The 22,642-nt window shown below is 38.3% G+C and overlaps 1 protein-coding gene across 1 annotated transcript; it reads left to right on the top strand.

Moving 5' to 3' along the window:
• The first annotated feature begins 290 nt into the window (after positions 1 to 290).
• On the top strand, positions 291 to 22,284 carry LOC100892211 (monocarboxylate transporter 7). Its single transcript, XM_030975855.1, has 4 exons — positions 291 to 568; positions 15,421 to 15,564; positions 17,484 to 18,533; positions 20,714 to 22,284. Exons 1-4 carry the CDS (start codon positions 307 to 309, stop codon positions 20,836 to 20,838), a joined length of 1,581 nt encoding a protein of 526 aa, XP_030831715.1. The 5' UTR covers positions 291 to 306; the 3' UTR covers positions 20,839 to 22,284.
• The last annotated feature ends 358 nt before the right edge of the window (positions 22,285 to 22,642 follow it).

The following is a 22,642-nucleotide window of genomic DNA, read 5'->3' as shown; positions in this document are numbered from 1 at the left end:
TCCTCTATGCAGGAGTCATCGGAAACCACCGCTAGCTTTCCCTCGCCTCGCCCGTCTCACCCGGTCCTTGATGGTAGTGAAGACCGCGGGGTAGGCATACCATCTCGTGAGGATGTCCGAGTCGAGATCGTGCGCGAAGACTTAGAAGTTGATACACCCAGGTTCAAAGACCTCACGAACACGATGGTGGAACACGCGTATACACCAGCGTCAGGTGACACCATGGCGGAACAAATGCCACCAACATCATCACCGTTGCTTAGGTCTTCCCTCGTTATCGCATCGCCCCACTCTACGACTTCTTCGATGCAAGCCGCTTCCTCAAGAGTTGAGTCGCTGACGCCTTCGTCCTCCCCAGACAAACCTTCTTCATCATCCACTTTATTGTCACACTCAACGAAGGCGCCTTGGATGCTGCTGGTTTGGTGCCACGTAAGTCAGATTCTTGCTGGAGGACTTCTCAAGAGCCTAGCCGTTTTCCTTGATGATATCCTGCAGGAGTTCGACTCCAGTGTGGCCTTCATGGGATGGATGTTCTCTCTGGAAGCTTTCTTCTTTGGGCTCACCTGTAAGTATAAGTGATCTCTTCTTTTCATTTCTTCTTTTCCTCTGCCTGCATCTTTTTCCGTATTGTCGGATGCTTTCCCTTTTTTCCCAGTCTTTCTTTTTACACATTAAATAGTATGAAATGAGATTGACATAATAGTGGATTCAATTGCATTGTGATATAAAACAATGAAAGAGAGAGGGCGAAGAGCTCCATAAAGCTAGAAGTTTGTATATACACCTCGATAGTGACACTAGCTGTAGTGCAATACTAGAAAATATTTTATAACATACGGACCCAAAATGACAGATTACCGGCATGTACCGACAAATTCTCTTAGCTGGCAGATTGAGTCGACTACTGAGAAGAAAGCGACAAAAATGACAAGATAACGAAAAACAAATTTCTCTATTAAAATGATGTAAATGATATTTTTTTCATCTGCCCCCCCCCCCTTTTTACGTGTTATTAATACTTACATTATTTTAAACTGTCCCATGCCGCGATTCAAGGTCATTATTACAAGCGTTTTCCTTTTTCTGCGTAATTCATTGTGTTCCATTACTAAGCATTTATACCAATATCGCCCACGGTTTGTAATGATTTTAACTGACTTCGACTAACATTTCGCCATACAATATGCAGGCTCTATTAGGTTACTTTACTGCTATCATCGTTTATCTTACTCGCCTAAAAGCCTTTTAGAAGTCGTCTTCAAGTGTGACATGTGTCATTCAATATAATTCATGATTGGGAGCGCATAGGGACTTAACATTTATTTTTTTGATATGCGCTATAAAAGAATGGTTTATTAGTATTATTATGGCATGATAAAAAAATATGCTCTGCACCCAGGTAAGTCGCAATGACCCTTTTTCATAAATCCATTACATTCAATGATTTCCGTCAAAAAAAAAGACTCCACCAGTTGTTTTTTCTATAAAACTGAGTAAGAAACATTAATTTACATCTTTTTATTGAATGTGACATTTTAACATGTGGTATGTATGTCTTCTACTCCCACCAGAGATATATAGGGTAGTTCAGTTTTGCCCTATTTCCTATCGCCATAAACAGTTTAAAAAAATACGACCTTTGTTAAATAAGAGACTAAATCAACACCCACAAGGAAATCGCATGTTCAAATAATTGACTTTGCATGTCATTGAACGATCAAACCTGTCATACTTATCTTCTTGGGCTTCTAAACTTTGTGAAAATAATCTAAAGTTTGTTACAAATACAAGAGGTCAATAAACGCAGTTAAAGGGGGAATTCCACCCTGATATTAAGTTGGTTTTAAAGGTACTATGTCCCTTTTGCAGGCCAAAAAATGAAAAGGTTAAATTCCAATTGCATTTGAAAGACAATACTAATTTAGAACTCCCCCTAAAAGAATGGGGCTTGAAAATGTCTTTAAGTGGGAAAATAACGACTATTAGTATTCAAATCGACTTAGGAGCTATAGAGCCAATAAGTAATAGTCTTGACCATTGTACCGCATGGTCGTACGTTTTATGCTGCGCAAAGATTCAATCAGTTTAATTTTGGTCATTACAAGAAGAGGGTTATTGTAGTAGACAAATCCTTTACAGCTCATTTTATGTTTGTTATTACCAAAGAAGAAGAAAAATGCAGTCAGTCACTCAATACTGACAATAGTGTCTGACAGTGAAGTCTAGCAAGTAAACGGGTTTTCTTGCATAAATTGAATATAAGGACACTGCTAACGTTTAGATTTCACAGATAGGATATACATGACATATTCATAATTCCTGCAAAGTTCTACAGAATTTGAGGTTGGCTGCAAAAGGGACATAGTATCTTTAATGAGAAAAACAGATCTTTGAAAGTTTAAATACAAAATGATTAGAATAAGAAATTAATAAATCAACAAATAGTTTTTTTTTCCTGTACTAAAATAATACAAAAATTGTATTTATTTTACAGACAGAGGTCTATATTTATATAGCTAGATATTTTCATGAATTCGAGCTGCCCTACCGGGTGTTTTGGGGAATATGCTCGCGATGAATACAATTCTATGATTTTTATTAGACCTACTTTAACATGTTTGAATTGATAAAAGGCCTTTGATCCCGCGCAAAGAGGATGGTTCGAATGTACATGCATATTGGCATAAAACGGAGTGCTTATAGCTTTTGTGACTGATGACAGCTTTGAGTTTACATTCAATCTACCGGCCCAATAAATTGTATTTGATCGAGTTATGTCAATATTAGTTTTAGCGTGTGCCGAAAGATATACGACTGTAAAACTGGGAAGAAATTAGATACTTCATCCTATTCTTGACATTAATTGTCTAAGCTCGGGATTTTCATGATGCAATTAAATTAACAAGATATGCTACTAACGGAGCCCAAAATCCAGTGATTTTTTAATTTTTGAATGACCGTGTTAAAGGGGGATGGGGAGGGGTGGGATGGAGGAGGGGGCGAGCGATGTACCATTTAACGAGATGTACCATTTAGGTTTAAAAAGTATGGCAACTGAATGTGAAAACCAAATGAAGCGTGTTTTCGCTGAAGTCTGTGTTATTATTAAAGACCAGAAGATAAAGCGTATGCAAAAATCGACTTGCGCAAAAGTATTAAAGTGAGAGAAAATGAATTGAGTGTATCAAGTGAGATGCATTGCATATGCCTTTTGCAGAAGCAATGTCACACACACACACACACACGCACAAATGTTCTTTGATATTTGATATGTGATATGTGTGACATTCTGTTAGGTACGTTATTTAGATCTGCAAAGACCGAATTAATACCCAAATCCCAATCGTTTTTAATATTCAAACATCACATAAGCAGCTTTGGCGCAAGTCGATTTTTGCACTCTCGCAAACAATGCCTCCTGTTCATCCAAGCGTGAACACATTCCCCATACAACACTCTTTCATAAGATGTATACTAATTAACTGTTCATAGACGATTGCTAAAATAATAAGCAATTTTCTAGATGTAAACTTTTTTTGACTCACACTGTCTAACGAGTGAATAAGTTTACCACCCTTAGACTCACGTTTCAGGATGTACTTATATTTTTTATTTATTCAATGAGACATCCAAGTATTTATTTACTTTATTCAGTTACTTACTTACACATTTGTGCATTTATCTATTAGTGTTTTGTGAGGTTTTATATTCAGTGCATCTTTGAATATTGTTTATAAGTTTGTTTTGCTTTGACAGGCCGATATGATATTTAAAAGGTGAAGATCCTCAGATGTTGATTTAGGCGGTACAAAGACGGGGAGCTTGAAGCAATGGAAAGATAGACACCCGTTATCACAAGTAAATATGAATTATCTCGTTGAAGAGCAGGTCATGTACATGCCAGTTTAATGAATTTATATGAAAGCAAATTCTCAAGGCGCAATTGTGAAGAAAAACAAATAGAAAAGAAAGAGATCACATGAAACCAACGCTTTATAAACAAACGTGTACTTATAACGCGATCGTATAGATTGTCAAGAAAATTAAACCAAATAGGCTGTTTTTAGGTAACCAAATAGGCTATTTTTAGGTAACCAAATTTGCTAAAAAGGTGAAGATCCTCAGATGTTGATTTAGACGGTACAAAGACGGGGAGCTTGAAGCAATGGAAAGAAAGACACCCGTTATCACAAGTAAACATGAATTATCTCGTTGAAGAGCAGGTCATGTACATGCCAGTTTAATGAATTTATATGAAAGCAAATTCACAAGGCGCAATTGTGAAGAAAAACAAATAGAAAAGAAAGAGATCACATGAAACCAATGCATTATAAACAAACGTGTACTTCTAACGCGATCGTATACATTGTCAAGAAAATGAAACCAAATAGGCTATTTTTAGGTAACCAAATTTATGCATATGCCTTTGTGAAGCGCCTCGATTCGAATGGTTTCATTCACCCTTTAAGAATAAATTACATCTCGATAGTCAAAATTCCAATAGCATACATTTGTTTTTGCTAGTTATGGCTTGCCCTACCTAACAACAACACGTTATATATGCAATATTTATTCTGTATATTGGAATACAATTATGCGTAACAGGTAAAATTAAATGATTCTTATAAATCTTGCTTCATCACGAAAATTTCAATAGCCTATTAAAATATATAAATGACGAAATATAAAATCCGAATCTGTTTTGTATTGGAAATACAATTGGGTATTAAAATTGCCCTTAAATTGTTTTTAGTTGCGATTTTATCTGAATTTGAAATGACTGTTAACCTGTGTACATAAAAGAGTTGAAAGAAAAGTTCCTGCAGCGGAGGTTCGGCCCGTAGTTTTTTGGTACGGAGCCAATGGTTCCGTATTTTCTTGATAGATTACTTTTAAAGTGCGGATGCATAATCAGGCTAAAAATACACATGGGAAATCCGAGGGATTGTTATCTGTATCGTAAACAAAAGAAGGAAGGAAGATCCAGTGAACTTTGACAATGGCCTTTAAATTGTTTGTTTTGTGCATAGTTGCGATTGTATTTAAATGACTCTCACACTCTGCCGTGTAGGCCTACCGTGTGCCACCGTGCGCGAAAATGTCTGCGGACGGTGGAGAACGGCGAGGGCACACGGTGGTTCGCTATCAAAGCGGGCAACACGTTAATAGGGCGTTGGCGCTTATTGACACCCGGTGGGACCCGGCGAAAGTTTTGGGCATGTTCAAAACTTTGGTCGGCTGGCACCGGCCGCAAGTAAGCGGCAAGAGGACGGTGTTGAACGGTATGAGGACGGTATGAATACGTTATGAAAACGGTCACACTGTATGAACACGTTCACAACACGCTCCTAACCCGTTACAAAACGGTGATGAAAAATGGAGAGCGGACTGACCGTTGCCGTTCAAATCGGGGTATTTATGGCAGTCGTGTCATGACGTCAGCAGTCCGGGGACTAGCTCACAGGACGCTCCGAGCGGTGAGGGGACGCTAAGTGACTGGTAGGTGGCTGCTACAAACCCGGTGCACACGTTCGAGACCCGGTATGGGCCCGGTATGGAAACGGCCAAAATTTTCAACAAAAGTCAATCTGGGCGGTGAAGACGGTAGAAGCACGTTCACCACTCGGTATGCGCCCGGTGAGAACGGTCAGAAGATGGCAACGAAACGGTGAAAAGATTAATTTTATGAATTTTTTTTTGCGGCCGGGGACAAGTTCGCTCAAAACCCAACGTTCTGGACTCTTTTGTTTTTTTAATAGCCCGGCAGGTGGACGGTAGGCCTACACGGAAGAGTGTGAGAGCTCCATTAAATTTGAAATGAATTCATCTTGTGTACATGGAAGATTTGGAGAGAAAGCATTGCAGAAGTTGGTTTAAGACGTTATGGCACAGTCACACGGCCACTTACGGTAGCTGCGGATGCTTACGGATAAAAGTCCGTAAGCATCCGCAAGGATCCGTATCATCCGTAAGCATCCGTATCCATCCGTAATTCAATCCGCAGGATCCGCAGACATACCCAGATCCGCAGCGGAATTTTGAAAATCTCAAAATTTTGCTGCGGATGAAATATACGTAAGCATCCGCAGGTCCGTAACATGGCCGTGTGACATAATGCCTCAGTCACACATTTGCGTATTTGGCTTGCGTATTGCTGCGTATTTATGGCAAGCCGTTTTAACATTTATTCCTATTTCTTGATATCAAGAAATGATTTTCTGTTGTTAAGCAATGATAATTCTTGATATTAAGAATTCATTTCTCGATATCAAGAGTTCAATCCTTGATATCAAGAAACAGGAATAGATGTTAAAACGGCTTGCCATACATACACAGCAATACGCAAACCAAATACGCATAGGTGTGACTGAGGCATAGGAGGCGTCATTTTGCTGACGCAAGACCGCTTTAGCGACTGGCGCGGCCTTTAATATTCCATGAAGGCCGTGATGTCAGTACTCCATTGACCTTTAAACTTTCATAGTACATGTACTCTGACGGTCTAATGCTGACGTAAAATTCTATTGTGAACGTCACATGAAGAGTACAAACACTGCCTCGAACTGCAAGGTCATGGGGCGTTTGCATTACTCAATATACCATTTTCGTAATGTATCAAAATTTGATGCAAAGGCCTATGTCTTTGTGAAATGCCTCAAAATAAATTCACCGTTAATTAATATTTGTACTTCAATAGTCAGAATGAAAGAAAGCATATTACGTGTTGATCTGTAGGGCAAGGCATACTATTTTTTCAGACGGGGCTTCCTAGTCGGCGTTAGGAGCACTAATTTTTTTCTTCTTCCAAATTCGTGAGAAAATATTTAGCACCGAATCAACATCCCCCACCCCTTGCGCCAAGGGCAGGGGGCCATCTCCTATTTTATTTAAAAAAAGGTTAAATTTACCTGTTTTTTGGCCAGGGGATGGGGCCCGGCCCCCTGCCCCCCTAAATCCGCTACTACCTCTAGTCGTGCTAGCGCCTTACTCCTGGACAACTTGACTTGACTTACTTGACTTAGGTGCATAGGACGGTGTGTCCCCTTGCTCCCCTACGAGAAATCATGTTCCAGTCTGATCTGTCCTGGGCTCGTTGCTCTGCCTCTTGTGTGGATAATCCCACATCGTATTGAACCTGGTCCTTCCATCTCTGGACAAACCCAGGAGTAAACCAGTCGGCGTAAAGGTCGATGTAGGGCACGACTATCGTTCAGACGGTCACTACGCCGACCATTTATGTTTACGCCGACCTTTACACCGGCCAAAATTGCCATCGTGTGAACACGGCTACTGTTTGTCCTACCTGGCAACATATTGGCCCGAATTCACAAAGCAAGGTTTGAGCTCAGACCAAGGTTTGAGGTCAAACCTCCTTTTGTTTCGCCAAACCTCCTTTTGTTATTTACAAAGGTTTGTAAATAACAAAAGGAGGTTTGGCGAAACAAAAGGAGGTTTGAGCTCAAACCTTGGTCTGAGCTCAAACCTTGCTTTGTGAATTCGGGCCTTAATGTATGCAGTTAGCATTCTGACTATTGAAATCATTCGTAACAGATGAATGAAATAATTCGTATCGAGGCACTTCTCAAAGACGTATGCATTAGATTAAGTAAATGGTATATTACTATTAGCACAAGTAAGCAAGGCATATAATTGAGTTAAGCCTTGATCTAGATTAGACCATCGCTCCAGTTTTTTACCATGCGAAGGAGGTAGATATAAAATATCCCTTCATGCTCATGCTGCATGCTTATTTCACGCTTCCTATTGACCGTAAGTTTGTAATAACTTTTATGGGATACCACAACCTTTTGCTAACCCCATTGTTCAAGTTTGCGTTGATCAAAGTCCAGTCTAGAGAGTGCACCTATCGATAACGAATGCTAGCACGTGTGAGGGCTGAATAAATATGATACAAATGGTTGCATGCTGCGTCGTTCAATGTTACAAAATATATGAAACGACAAATTCAGAATACCCCGATTTTAATCGTGGTCACGGAACGAGGTTGAAAAAAAATGACGCTAGAGAAATGACCAGTTTGGAAGTGAATATATCAGGCGCGGTTCCGCGTGGGGGAGGGGGGGGGGGGGGGGCTGGCCCCCAAAACAGGTTTTTAAAAAGATGGTAACGTTAATTTTACTTTTTTGAAACAAAAAATGAAAGTGGACCCCCCCCCCCCCGGCAAAAAAAAGAAGTAACATTTTTCTTTTCATATTGTGCTCAAAGGGGAGGTGGGTGTTGAGGAGAAAAAAGGAGTGTTTGCTCCTCCCCCCGTTGAGCCAAACAATAAATTAGAGCCATTACGAAAATGACGGAAGGCAAAGACGAGGGTAACCGAGCAAAATAATCAATCTGCGCATGTGCGAACCAGAATTATCTCCGTCTAGTTGATTTTCTCGACCGTTCTCAGCCACAATAGTAGGGACTTTTAGATTTGCGTGGACTGATACGTGTGACGTCCATTCAAGGCAGTGCATTAAAAGGACGTCGACCGTAGCTATCCACATTGTCTTCGTGCGAATCTAAAAGTCCCTAGTGTTCGTTTCCTAAATTCGACGGAAGAGTTGTATCGCCGTACACACTAAGAAAAAAGGGTGCAAAAAAGGGTGCAAAATTAGAGTTTGCACCCTTTACATAAAAATGAACCCTATTGAAGGAAAAGGGTGCAATATAAGATTTTGCACCCTTCCCACAAAAATGAACCCTAACAACCCAAAAAGGTGCAAAATAAAAGTTTGCATATTGCATGCATAGGCCTATTCATGATTACTTTCCACGTGTTCACATAAAAATACATTTATCATATGATTTGTTAAGCAAATTATGACAATGCACATCAATTTTATGATTTGTGATTTCCTTCGGCAATCATTAACCAATAGATTATTTTGTCTGATCATGTTACAATTACATTCACGTTTTAGCAATATATATATATTGATTATATGATTACTAACCAAGAAAAATCATGCACGTTTAATATGTATATGTGTACGAGCAAAGACGTGTAAAGATGTTCTATGAAAGAAGGCTGTCCATGTATTTCATTTAAAGATGATTTGTATGTGCAGTACATATGATAAAAGTGCCATTGTCTATTGCATTTTGAAGGGGTGTCCTATGGGCTGTATGAATAAGCGGCCTCTGGTGGACGTGTGGGCGCAGTATTGGCTGTGAGAAGTGACACATATCCATGGTTTGGCACCGCCACCGCCGAGTGGGCGGTGAACCCATAGGCTGGCACGGCTCTCTAGTAAGGGAAAAGAAAAATCCTCCTACAATGGGACCTCATTAAAGGCATACAAATTAGGACTTATGACGTCCTCTGCCGTCATCAAAACGTCATAATCGTAATTGGGATTTATCTCAATTCATTTCAATTTCTTTCAATCGGGCTGTTTCTATACATTTAAAATAAAATATTCGTCCCGTGCTTATCTCAAGATAATCACATGTTGTTTTGCCATAGCACAAGTTATGAATATAAAGTTTGACAGCATATTTCTTTGACTATAGGAATGCGTCACGTAGAGTTTTCTTGAAGAAACCACAACATTTGTTTTCATGTTTGTCGCAAATGCTCCATGTTTTCTGATAAACACAATCACATGTTTTCCTCTACTTACTTTGGTACACTTGTGATCATTCCCTAGAGATCGCTCGCGTGACATGAGCAATGCTTTGGGACCCCTGCTTCCCTCTTTCTTCCCTTTTGACCCTCTCTCCCCTTCTCTCTGTGCCTTTACCTATTTCTTTCTTTAATATTTTTTTCCTCTCTGTCTCCTTCTCTGTCTCCTTCTCTGTCTCCTGCCTCTCCTCACTCTCTCTATCGTCCCCTACCCATCCATTTTTTCTTCAATCCGTCTCCTTTCTCTCTCCTTCCCCCTCTCTCTCTCTCTCTCTCCCTCTATATGTAACTATTTCTTTCATTAAGTATTTCTCCCCTCCCCCTTTCCCTCTTAATCCTTTTTTTTTTGGGGGGGGGGGGGTTATAAGATCCCTTGATGTCTACGAGTTACTTTCTCTCTCTAAAAAAAAAATCAATGTATTTGAAGATGCACATCTTTGAATACTGCGAAGAGAAGATCATACATTTCATAAGATGAAATTATTTGTCGGAATAAAGTGTATGAATATTCCATTTGAGCAGGTCGTGCAAATAAACTTTCAATTAAACGAAAGATCGATCTAACCTCCAAACATCCTCAAATTTCTTATCTAAATTAAGATGCTGATTGCCGAATCAGAGTATCGGCCTTTAACAGCCAAAGGCAAGACAAATCAAAGCAGATGATTGCAATCACTTTCTTACATCAGAACATGAAAAGAGTTTCCGCAACGGAAATACGTTTGCACAATATTCGCTGACCATTCTCGAGCCCAACTATTCCGGGGGAGATTATTGGGGACAACCCTTTTGTGCGAACTGAGTCACATTGCCATGGTAATAAGCTTGTTTGTGTTGTTGGCTTGTTTTGTTAGTTATGCTTTTGTTTCCAAACCCTCTGGGGTATGATGGGGGAAGTATGAACTCGATGTTTTTCTCTGAAACTTTCTGTCATCAATGTTGTTAGGGTGTAAAGCTGTCGTGGTATAGTGGGTACGTCTTCGGACTGTCGATCAAATGGTTCACGGTTCGAGTCCCGCCGTGGCACCAATGTCCGTTGGCAAGACATTAGATTTACATTTGCCACTCTCTACCCAGGTCTTAAAATGGGCACCTAGAGTACCGAAATCGGGGTAACATTGGAGCGCCTTGAGCACCTTCTTTGGTGGATATATGCGCTCTTCGTACATACAATCAGTTCGCTACGTAATATCAAATTATTTTGTATTTTCCCGGTCATGTCACATATCCACTTTTTCTGATCCATGCCTGTCAAACAAAACACTAAATATTATCCATCTATGCAACGATATCTATTTTTGCTATGATATATTATTATAATCATCATCCAACTATAATTATCAATCATTGTTGACATTTGCAGAAAGGCTATTTTGAATCTTATTCATGTAATAGACAGAACACGATAATTATATTAATATCATCAACCTTTATATGTTCCAAATATCATCATCTTATTCTCTACGCCTCTTCTTTCTCCTCTCTCTCTCTCTCTCTCTCTCTTTCTATCTCTCTCTCTTTCTCTGTCTGTCTGTCTGTCTCTCTCTCTCTCTCTATCCCTCTCCCTGAGACTCAATGATTTACATTTCTTCAATCAAATTGTCAATCTCAAAAGGCAGGTATCGGCATCTTCCTGTATAATACAAATCTTCCGTGGTTTCATTGCAAGGCGGGAAAACATACTACATCTAGAATAAATTTAAAAAAGGTGCGTACCGAGACTGGGAAACGATCAATTTTATGCCATAATCAACACGACAATCTATAGCAGCAATGTCGAAAAAATGGGTTACAATCTTAATTCTGTACAGGTCTCTTGTGACTAACTTCCCATCTTCTTTACGATGCCCAAAACTCCCATTTAAAGAGAAGGTTGAGTTCTGGGAAGAGGTGAACAATAATCTGTGAGCGTTATCATTGTATTATGCAAGTGTGGAAGAGCATCAGATAACAAACGTTCTCTGTAAAAGCATTGCTCTTCAAATGCCTTAATATTCTAAACATGGCATGTATGATGTAACATCATACAAATCAGGACGGATTTCTTATGCCACCTGTTCGTATAGTCCCATATACATCTTTCTGTGTACAGTGCTTGTAACTTTACCAAGACTGGGCCAAATTTCTTATCATTTTGATGATTCCAGAACCTTGCAGTACACCAATACTTATATGCTGGATGGTCAACCTTTTCTGATCGATTCCGCAACGTTTCTTTCACAATGCAATCACATGACCAGAACTCGGCTTTAAGACGTCTGGTCATGCAATTACAATACGAATATGAAAGATACCGTATGGAAGCGACTGCAAAGGTTGATCATGTAGCAGATAATTATTGGTTAATACTGTTAGTTTTTGGAATAAAACAAAATAATAAGAAATTGGCTCAGTCTTGATGTATATGGACTACACAAACATGTAGTATGAAAGCTTTAGCCTACAACCTAGGCTGTTGTTTGTTATATTTCGAATATGTGGGCATTTGAAGAGCCATCCTTTTCACAGGACATTTTCTTTCTATGATTTTCTCCAACACTAACAAAACTTTCCTAGTAACTAACTTGGTCTTTAACGTGAACATACTGAATGCTTATACAACATTCGTGGCTTCGCAGATGTTAGCATATGGTTTTGGTTAAGCTATGATCTTCGTGTGACGTCAACATCGAGTGCATCTGATATGTGCCGGTGATCGATTGGATAAGTATTGAGAAAGAAAGGATGAATGGTAAACAAGTAAAAACAATCAGGAACATAGTTATCATTTCGAAAGTGCTTGGCACTCGTCACAATGTCGTTTTGATGAATAAGTACAAGTCACTGTCCAGTGACCATAATCATGATAATGTTTTGAGTAACAGATATAGGTGAGTGGCTGCTTAATGGATCACAATTATAGATTTGTTATCGGTTCATGCCTTTTTCAAAACTTGGTAAGTAATAAGGAAGAAATGACAAATAATCAGCATGACATAAAAACAACCAAGGACATAACTTTAATTTACAAAATACTTTGCATTCGTCATAATGTTTTGACGAATGCCAAAGTCATGATCACTGCCATATGACCATAATGTTTTAATTAACAGATGTTATTGACACTTAATGAGTGAATGCTTAATGAATTTTATTTATTGGTACATGGCCTTGTAAAAACTAACGATGTAATCAACATCTGCGCAAAATATGTGCACAAAGACATAAGCATGCGAATGGGCTTTATAGATTTGTTTCTCATTTCTCAGTACAAAATTAAACCACATTAAACTTTATCCCTGGTCAGTATTCTGTAAACATAAAGTTTTATATAAATTTTGCAGAATGCTTGGCGGGTAGGCAGATGTTATATTCTGCGGTAATTCTACTCTTACCCAGTCAGCTATGTAGAAGACTAACCCAATAAATATGACAACAAATGTATCGAAGTTTGCATGCGATCCAATCTGAAACTGCTAAATAGATTAAGCAAAGATAAAATTGGAAATTAATATATCGTCAAGAGCTTAACTAATCGCAGAATTATCAGTAATTCTCCCGGGGACCCTCATGACATTTCTTCATCGGCTTCAAGCTTACTTGCGGCAAACCACACATAGGGACCCTGTCAGTGTAGAGTTACACGATATTGAGTGTGTGGGCGAGTATTTGAAGGTGTGTGCGTTAGAGAGAAAAGGAAAGGAACCCGAAGCTCGTGACTTTGATTCTTATGATCTGTGATATAGATTAAATGCGAAAGAAAATAAAGAATAAGAACTTTTTGCTACTTCAATCCGACCTTCTCGTCTTTTCTTTCAGCAATACACGGCCAAAACAGGTAGAGCAGCCGGTATTTTTTTCTGTCGGGAGCAGATTAGATTTTGTAATTATGTGTTGTTTCCCACGATCGGGGTCATTTCCTGAAATAGTACAATAGACCATTTTCGTTGTCACCTGTATAAGTACTAGAATAATCATTAACCTTTCAAAGTACATGCACTCTGACGGCCTATTATTGTGATGTCCAGTCTGCTGGGATCTGAATATGACTGTCAACGTTAAATTGTTTTCACAAAACTTGTTATCAATTAACTAGTAACAGTAACTTATATATATATATATATAAGCTACTGAATCCCTTGCATTTGATTGACTATGAACAAATTCCTCATAGAAGTGATAACAAGCTTTATGAAACAGCACCCTGATGACGCAATGTATTGTCTCAACTTGCTTACCCAACAGTTCAACGGACTTTAAACATTGTTTTTTTATCTATTACCGTTGGTATTATTTTCAGCGATCTAATTGCAGGTCTGCTCTTTCACGAGTACGATATACAGGTATATGCGGTAATAATGAATAATTATGTAGTATAGACTTACAACTTACAGATGTTCTATGAACATAAAAAATAACCGAGAATAAACTTTACCGGTTGGAAAATGAAAAATGATTCCTACTTTTATTTCTACTACTACTACTACTACTATTTCTACTACTACTACTACTGCAACTGTTATTACTACTTCTAATATCATTACTACTACTACTACTACTACAACTACTACTACTACTATTACTACTATTGATACTTCTACTACTACTCCTCCTACTACACGTACTACTATACTACTACTACTACTAGTAATCCTCCTCCTACTACTAAAATAATTCTTCTACAACTACTACTACTACTACTTCTACTACTTCTACTACAACTACTAATTCTACTACTACTACTACTACTACTACTACTACTACTACTACATCTAATACTACTACTACTACATCTAATACTACTACCACTACTTCTTCTTCTTGTACTACTACTACTTTACTACTAATACTACTTATATAATACTACTATGCTATTACTCCCATTACTACTACTAATACTATTAATAATTATTGTATCAATAATGATAATTATAACTGGCTCTCTATCATTATTACCCCGACTTTAGCACGGCTGCCTTGTGATTCACAGTCCAGGGAAGTGTTTCACAAAGACGAAAATCGACTTTAAGTTGGACTTAACTATGGCGGGCCGTTCATGCAACTGTTTGCTCTCACCATTATGATCTTTAGATAATATTTTTCCTTCAATAATGAATTATCAACAAATGCAAATTCTGTAGATTTGTGACCACGATTTGTACGTCCCTTGAGAGACCAATGTCATTTAATGGTGAGACCAAACAGTAGCATGAACGACCTAGTTATGTCCATCTTAAAGTCGATCTTGGTCTTTGTGAAACACCCCCTAGAGACTGTAGATATAGAAAAGGGGGTATGAACATATACATTAGAAATGAGAACATTGATATTTGATACGCGTGAACATTTCTAAATGTCTGATTACTGAAAACGTTTTGAGAAAGATTTGTGGACGAAAGTTGTTTCAATTTCGTTGACGTTTGTGTTTGACATAAATGTACTTTTATAGATTTAAAATGGACCCGTTTAGCACATTTGCTTTTCCAAATACTTCATTTTACTCAACAGATCAAAAGTGATTATATAATGACGCTTATCAAATGTCCACTTTCTCATTCTTACCCCACCCCCTGTTTGCTAATTCAATATGTTGAATATGCAGGGGTCTGATTTATCACATAATTATGATGTCGTTCTATTTTGTATCAATAACGGTTGATATGTGTGATTTTTAAATTTATTTCGCATCTCTAGGCTTAATCAAAACAAAATTACACCGTTGTTGATTTTCCTGCTTTATTAGGAATGAATTGGTGGAATATACGGATCATTTTGTCTTCTTTATTTTTTTTAAAATTTAAAATATCCAGGTCCTTTTGCATCGTTCGCTACAAAGAAACTTGGTCCTCGGGCTGTGATGATGGTTGGTGGTCTTATCAACGGTGGGGGAATCTTAATGGCGTCCTTAGCAACCAACATTATTGTCGTCGGGGTGGGCATCTCGGCCATTGCGGGTAAATTGCATGCATATTATATATATATCAATATATATATACACGCTTAAAGAGTTTGGTCAAAATTTACCCAATATTGGGTATTACACAAAAATGCATATCTACCTTTTGCCAAGTAATTGCTAGAATTGTGAATAGTAAACCACTTCCACCTCGGAGATAGCACTGGTACGAAATAATGACCCCCCTCAAATATCCACAGATCTTTACACATGGAGACGTCCCATTTTGTGCATTTTAGAATTATCACTGCCAAAGTGATGGAGGGGCTTCATGAATAACTTTGGTTTGCTCTCTAGAAAAGAACACTTTCTTAATTAGATGCTGACAGCTTTAAATGGGTATCATGCCCGATACAAATTGTCTAAATAAGGAACATGGTAGTTTTATGTATTTCGCTTAATTATTGCCCCCTGGCTGCTGATGACGAGTGCAATAATTACCCCCCTTTACATATCTCATGACATGCTTGACTATACGAAGCACATGTCTGAAGAAAACATTTCTGGGGAGAAACATTAAGTGACTGAAATTGTGTGTACAAACAAATGAAGAGCTGCTTATCAGTGTCTATTTGTATAATGTGTACGATTTGTTTTCATCAAATTTCCACTGATCTGCATCTCTAATTTGTCTGCTTTTCATACAAAGTAACAAAATATAAGGGTGGACTTTCCATTTAATGGCCAAATGAGACATGAAATCATATCTCCGACTCATATACTCTATCCAAATATGAAAAAGAAAAAAAATACACGACAAGGAATCAGATTTCCATAGGGTTGTACGCAAACTATTGACATTCTTCTCCCAAAGATATATTTTGTGTGAAAATGTTCTCAGTTACAACATATCCGAAGCTGGCAGAAAATCGATCGAAAATAATCGAGGTATTGCTCAAACAAGATATCGATAATTAAATGTACATGTAGGGGTTGTTAGGCAAACGAGCACTTTGCCTATTTGAAACGCGAGCAGACTTGATAAAGATGCATAGATAATCTCATCTCCATTTTCGTATCCAGAAATGAACACAAAGAGGATGAGAAATCATACATGGGAGTGGGGGGGGGGGGGTTCAAATAGAGGAGGAGAGGTACGCCATCTTCCCCACGTGCTGGAAGTTCCACTCCGCAGGTTTTACTGCAACGTGTGACGTCATTTTAAGGCACTGCGCATGCGTTACGTCGTCTCAGTCGGCGATCGAAAATGCGTCAACCTTGATTTTCCTAAATCTAGTACATACATACCATAGAGATAATAGTTGGATACATACATACATATTGATCTTTATATAGCGCCTTTACATGCTCAAGGTACTCGTATGCCGCGTGCGCATAAAATATACAGTTCTTCAGGTAGACAAAGGAACATCCCTTCACTGCTATTATGTAAAAATGTGTAGAACAGGTGTCACATGCATATTCATCTGTTCTACACATTTTTACATAATAGCAGTGAAGGGATGTTCTTTTGTTGAGGGTAGAATGAGGAACTGTATATTTTGTCCTCTTTCTTTGTCCGTGATGTTCATAGTGTTACTTCCTGCATGGATGTATATCGTCGAGTGCAATATCAAAAATTTCTAATTGTAGTCAACATGGGCAGTTAAGTACGTTGACACGCATAATCAGTCGGCGTTCGTCGTGTTCTCGTCCACTCAATCTAAAAGTCCCTATTAATAACGTCTAACGTCGTGTTCACAGTATGATTCATTTGCAATGGAGTACTAATTTTTTGGCTCGAAAAATAGCTATTCTAGATTCATATTCATATTTATTTTGAAAACAAAAACGATTAAATCTCCCTCTGTTTTTAGAATTTGAGTTGTAATTATGTTAGCTGATATCTCTAATGTACGTTATAACATAAGAACTAAAACGATCATTAGGCTTCCTTTCTTTTTCCTCCATTTACAGGAACGGGCAGTTCTATGATCTATGTCGCAGCTCTAGTGACCGTCCGAAAGAACTTCCACACCTTCTACGCCATAGCTAACGGGTTGACATTGGCTGGGGTCTCGGTGGCCGTGTTCACATTCCCTCCAATCATCAGGGTTCTTATCAACAATTTCGGCTGGAGAGGCGCCCTTTGCATTTTATCCGCCATCTCGTTGAATACCATGGTCACAGGTGCTCTGATGAAAGATGGCGGCTACAAAAAAAAACCTAAAAGGCCCTCTGATGAGAAAGGAGAGACGAGGCCATTTGTATCGAAATCGTGTAACACGCGGACACCGAGTGCAAGTCGAAATAGTGAGAAAAACGATGATGTATCGTGCACCTTGAGAAAAAGTGGTCTTAAGATATCCGGTAGTAGCAATACGGGTGTAACATTCAAAGCCGTTGATGATATCAATGTCAATTGCCGATCCGAGAATGACTACGCATCGAGCAGTTGCAAGATGGGTCTACACAGTGTCTACATAGACGGTGAAATTACCTCAATACCGATGCCGCTGAATGGAAATGCAAGACCATATAGAAGACCTAGCATTAGTGAGAAGTATGTCAAGTTGATAATAGCCAACATTACCCATGGACTTCTTGGTGTGGTGGCGTTCCTGTGGTCTATGGCAAACACTGCTACGATGAAATACCTAGTAGCGGCCGGGGTCGAACGGGGTTTGACGTCTATCCAAGGTGCCATGCTCCTATCTGCAACCGGTGTCACCCAGTGTCTTAGCCTCCTTGTCAATGGTGTCATCATTTCCAAGGGCTGGGTAACCCCTCTTCAGCTGTACCTTGCTGTGTTCTTTCTAATGGCCGGCGCAGTATTCGGAATAGCCATGTTCCAACACTATGTCGTAGGCCTCGTCTGCTCGGCGATGTTTGGACTCGGTACAGGAACCATTATCTCGCTTAACCTGGTAATACAGCGTACCCTTGACCCAAGGGCAGGTGCGCAGGCTGCAGGATGGCTCATGTTTCTCGAGGGTGTGGGCGGCTGCATCGGAGGATTCTGCATAGGTAAGGATGAGGAATCGTGATCTCTTTCATTCGGGAGAAGGTTGATTTCAGGTTGAGGTGAAATATAATTCATGGTTGTACCACGATTACAAAACCTGACAGTTAACATTATCCCCCATGACCCATTAATCTTAATATCCATTTGCTTCAAGACATTTTCTTTCATAATGCATTTGCATATCAATTTTATCTTTAGAGGTTTGACAATTACACGCAACTCTATACAGTGCGTCCCAGAAAAAACGAAACCGAGAATTATCGATGTTTTATCAAATCTTAATCACAATGAATTATAATTAATAAATGACACATATTTGTTAAGCTTAGATCCTCCTTTTTCTTTTGATGCAACTCATATGATGCATATTTAACGCATGAGTGATCAAAAACAATTTGAAAAAAAGGGTACCAAAAATTCATTTGGCGGACGTTCACATGCCACCTGAATCATGAAAAATGAGCCAGGAATATTAAAGTTCTGTTTGTTTAAAGTAATGCTCGCATTACCATAATTTTATTAAACGAATCCGTTTTCACTGGCTGCCTGCCGTAGCAACAAACAACAAATTCCATTTCGTTGATGATCAGCCATGTAATTAAACAAATAGGATTTGTCGCTTAATACTACATACCTTGCAAAAATTTCACCCAGTTGACAACGTCATAGAAAATAGGTGTGATGCAGTCAAACAGCTTTTCGATTAAAGGTATTACAAAGTTTTGGTATTCATTGATCGTTGTCGCGGTTGAAATCGAGTCTAAAGTTATGAAATTATAAATAATAAACTCTTTATGTTGTATAGCTCCCGCTCAAGGTCAAATATTAATTTAGCTATGAAACAATGTTTCTTGACTAAAATCGACCGATTAGCTGTTCCCGTTTGGAAATTATATATCACAACTACATATTCTGAGATTTCTATGGTCGCAGCTACCATTGTACGGCCATAGGAGCTATTTGAAATTTATCAAAATTTACCGGGAGCACCGGTAAATTTTTATATTCTATTTTTCTCGAAAACAGAAGTGTTTTAGGGGCTAATTTTTGTGTGCTTATGAAACATCCACAGGGGCATCCAAATATAACAAAATTGTAAAGATTTACTATCCACCCAAATTTTTTTTAATTTCCGTTGGACAAGTGATGGCAGTACGGTAATGTAGGTCACTAGCCTTGGACAAAACAGAATGCTACTTCCCACAATGTAAACTCCCCATAATTTGTCCTCTTTCTTATGCCGCCAGCGAATTTAATATAATTGTAAGCGTTGGCAAACAAACGAACTGATTACCTGGTCATTTAGCCACCCTATACCTTTAATGAAACCCCGTTTTTATATTTAAACACAAGCAAACAGAAACAGAGCAATTACAAAATAATAAAATAGAGTATCGAAAAATGAAAAATTAGAAAAAAGAAGACCATATGAGCATTTGCTCATAATAGAGATGATAATTTGTGCCTACAATATACTGTTATCATGATTATTACCCGGTTTTATCCCTCCACCCCCTCCCACTCAGTGTTATTTAGGGTACGCGTAAGCTTGTTCACTCCCTTTGAAAGCACCCCCTATAAAGTCCGGTGTGTAAAGTCCATTAGAGCCGATTTTTTTTTCTCCTGTGTATTACGAGCCGGACTGTGTTGCTTAAAAGTACCCCTTTACCGGAGATTTTTGGGAACATGAATGCGGTCCCTTCGTTCCCGTAGTGGATGGGGGGGGGGGGGGGGGAGTGCGCGGGTTTTATCCCCGGTGACCTAAGACGCTGCATTATCATTCTTGCAATAACTGCTTACTATGTACCCATATACTATACACCTCGCTATACAATAAATGAAGTATAAGTATAAGTATAATCATTTATTGTCCTTTTCAGGAAATGTGTTGTCCACTGGTTACAGAGTATTGCGATACAGATATATAAATGAAATATTACAGGACAGTGATAAACATACACATAATGATAAACATACAATAGATGAGGTAATATATATGTAAGCCACGGTATATATGGTGGTTAAATAGATAATATCAGATTCCATTTGACAAAATATGAAGCTAAATTATTTAATATCAATGATTATTCCATAGTAAATCTTAAAATGATAATAAATACATGAATCATTATTATTGTTATTTGTATTATTATTAGACATTGCCATGTATTGTTACTTGCAGGTGCTGTACGTGACTTGTCTGGTAGTTATACAATCTCTTTCTTGGTCTCTGGTGTTGTGACGTCAGTTGCTGCATCACTTGTCATCGTCATCCTCGTTATCCGTCGTGTTAAGAGAGGTCACTAGAGGGCGTCTGTCAATACCTGATGAGAGTGCCATTCGCACATAATGCAAGTTTGGCCAACTGGATTCAATTTGATTTCAACATAGCGCATATGCTTCTTGCCACCCCCCCCCCCCCCCCCCTGTATGCAACATATCTGCAATGGTTGTTTTGTTGACACAAATGATTCCCTTTTCCAATAACGGAGGTGCTAGCACTGAAATTAAATGATTGCCTACTAGAACCTGATGGTGTCTGATTATAGCCTACGGAAATGAAAGAATTTAGTAGTTAAAGGGTTAAGTACAGTCGAACCCGTTTTAGTGGCCACATGTTAAAACTAATAGAAAATGGGCAACCTGTCCATTGCGGTCGTCTCTAGGAAGTAATGTATGTTGAAGGACCTGTCTAGATAGACCATCTGTCTATAGTGGCCACTTTTTCGATTAGATAGATTTGACTGTATCTTCAATCTCGTGCAATCGCCACCCCTTCCCTCATTCTAACGATGTACAAAGTTTATTCCAGACGTTTAATGCATACAAGGTTGACGTAGTGATGATGAGTCAGAGTATTTTTTTACATTTATATTTCAATATTATAAAACGATTTCATCGTGCAGTGGTGCATGTACATAGTAATGTAATCCTACAAGATATGACAACGTATTATATCGTTAATATCATATAATCTGTGTAGCTGCGATACAATGTATGTTTTTATTTCGTTGCATTAGACTTTCATTATTATTACGCGAAGTTTAACTAGAAAACTATTATTGCCACCTTAATCGTGATATGGCATCTATAAATTAAAACTTCAAGCAACCCGTTATGTAAAGACCTATAACATAAATCAAACTTCTAAATATATTTTCTTTGCTATGCTTTTGTATGTTTGTTGTTGCTGTTCTGTACTTAAAAGAAAAAAAAAGATTTTGACCTGCAGCACTTTATTTGCAGTACACTTTAAATGGTACTGTCATAATAATTATACGCTAATAGGTGTCCCTAGCTTTCCATAGGAACGTTTGTATGTGTGTGTATTTTGTTTGTTTGAGGTTGCCGTGAGTAGGTGTTTTACAATAACTTTTACTGATTATAATTATTGATATATTTACGAAAGTAGAAGGAAATTACAATAGCCTAGGCAGAATAATCATTATTGAAACATTATGTCCCTTCAAATATCTTGTTTATGTTATATAATTCATTAATACTGCCTTATATTTCATATTGTAACATTATATGGGCAAATTCGAAAAGCAACGTTGATGCCATTTTACTGTTACAAAAGAAAGCCATGCGTATATGTACTGATTCTTCCTATCGCGACCACACCAATCCCTTGTTTTCAAAACTAAAAACTCTAAAAGCTGATGATATACATTTTCTACAAATAGCACTTTTCATGTTTCGCTTACAAAATGGTCTACTACCTTCATACTTTCCCCCATTGTTTAATTTGAATAAAACCATCCACTCCTACCCTACAAGGCAAACTGAAAAATTCCATTTAAGAAATCCCCAAACCGCATTGGCTCTCAAATCCATTAGACACGCCGGCCCAGACATCTGGAACTCTCTGCCCATTGTAATAAGAAACCTTAGGACATTGTATTCTTTTAAGAAGGCAGTTAAAACTATGTTATTGTCTAAGTATTGATCCTGTCGTGTGTAATTTTACTGTATTAATGTTCGTGTGTACATTGACTGTATATTCAACAATGGTGTGTAATCGTCCATGACCTAGCATCGTTTAGCCATTCATGAATGAACCTGCATTCAATCAGCAGATGTATGAGATTTATTGTATAATTACCAACGC

Source organism: Strongylocentrotus purpuratus, unplaced genomic scaffold (assembly GCF_000002235.5).
Source record: "Strongylocentrotus purpuratus isolate Spur 01 unplaced genomic scaffold, Spur_5.0 spur5_scaffold_8, whole genome shotgun sequence".
Taxonomy (NCBI): Eukaryota; Metazoa; Echinodermata; class Echinoidea; order Camarodonta; family Strongylocentrotidae; genus Strongylocentrotus; species Strongylocentrotus purpuratus.
This window is presented reverse-complemented; position numbering and strand designations above follow the sequence as displayed.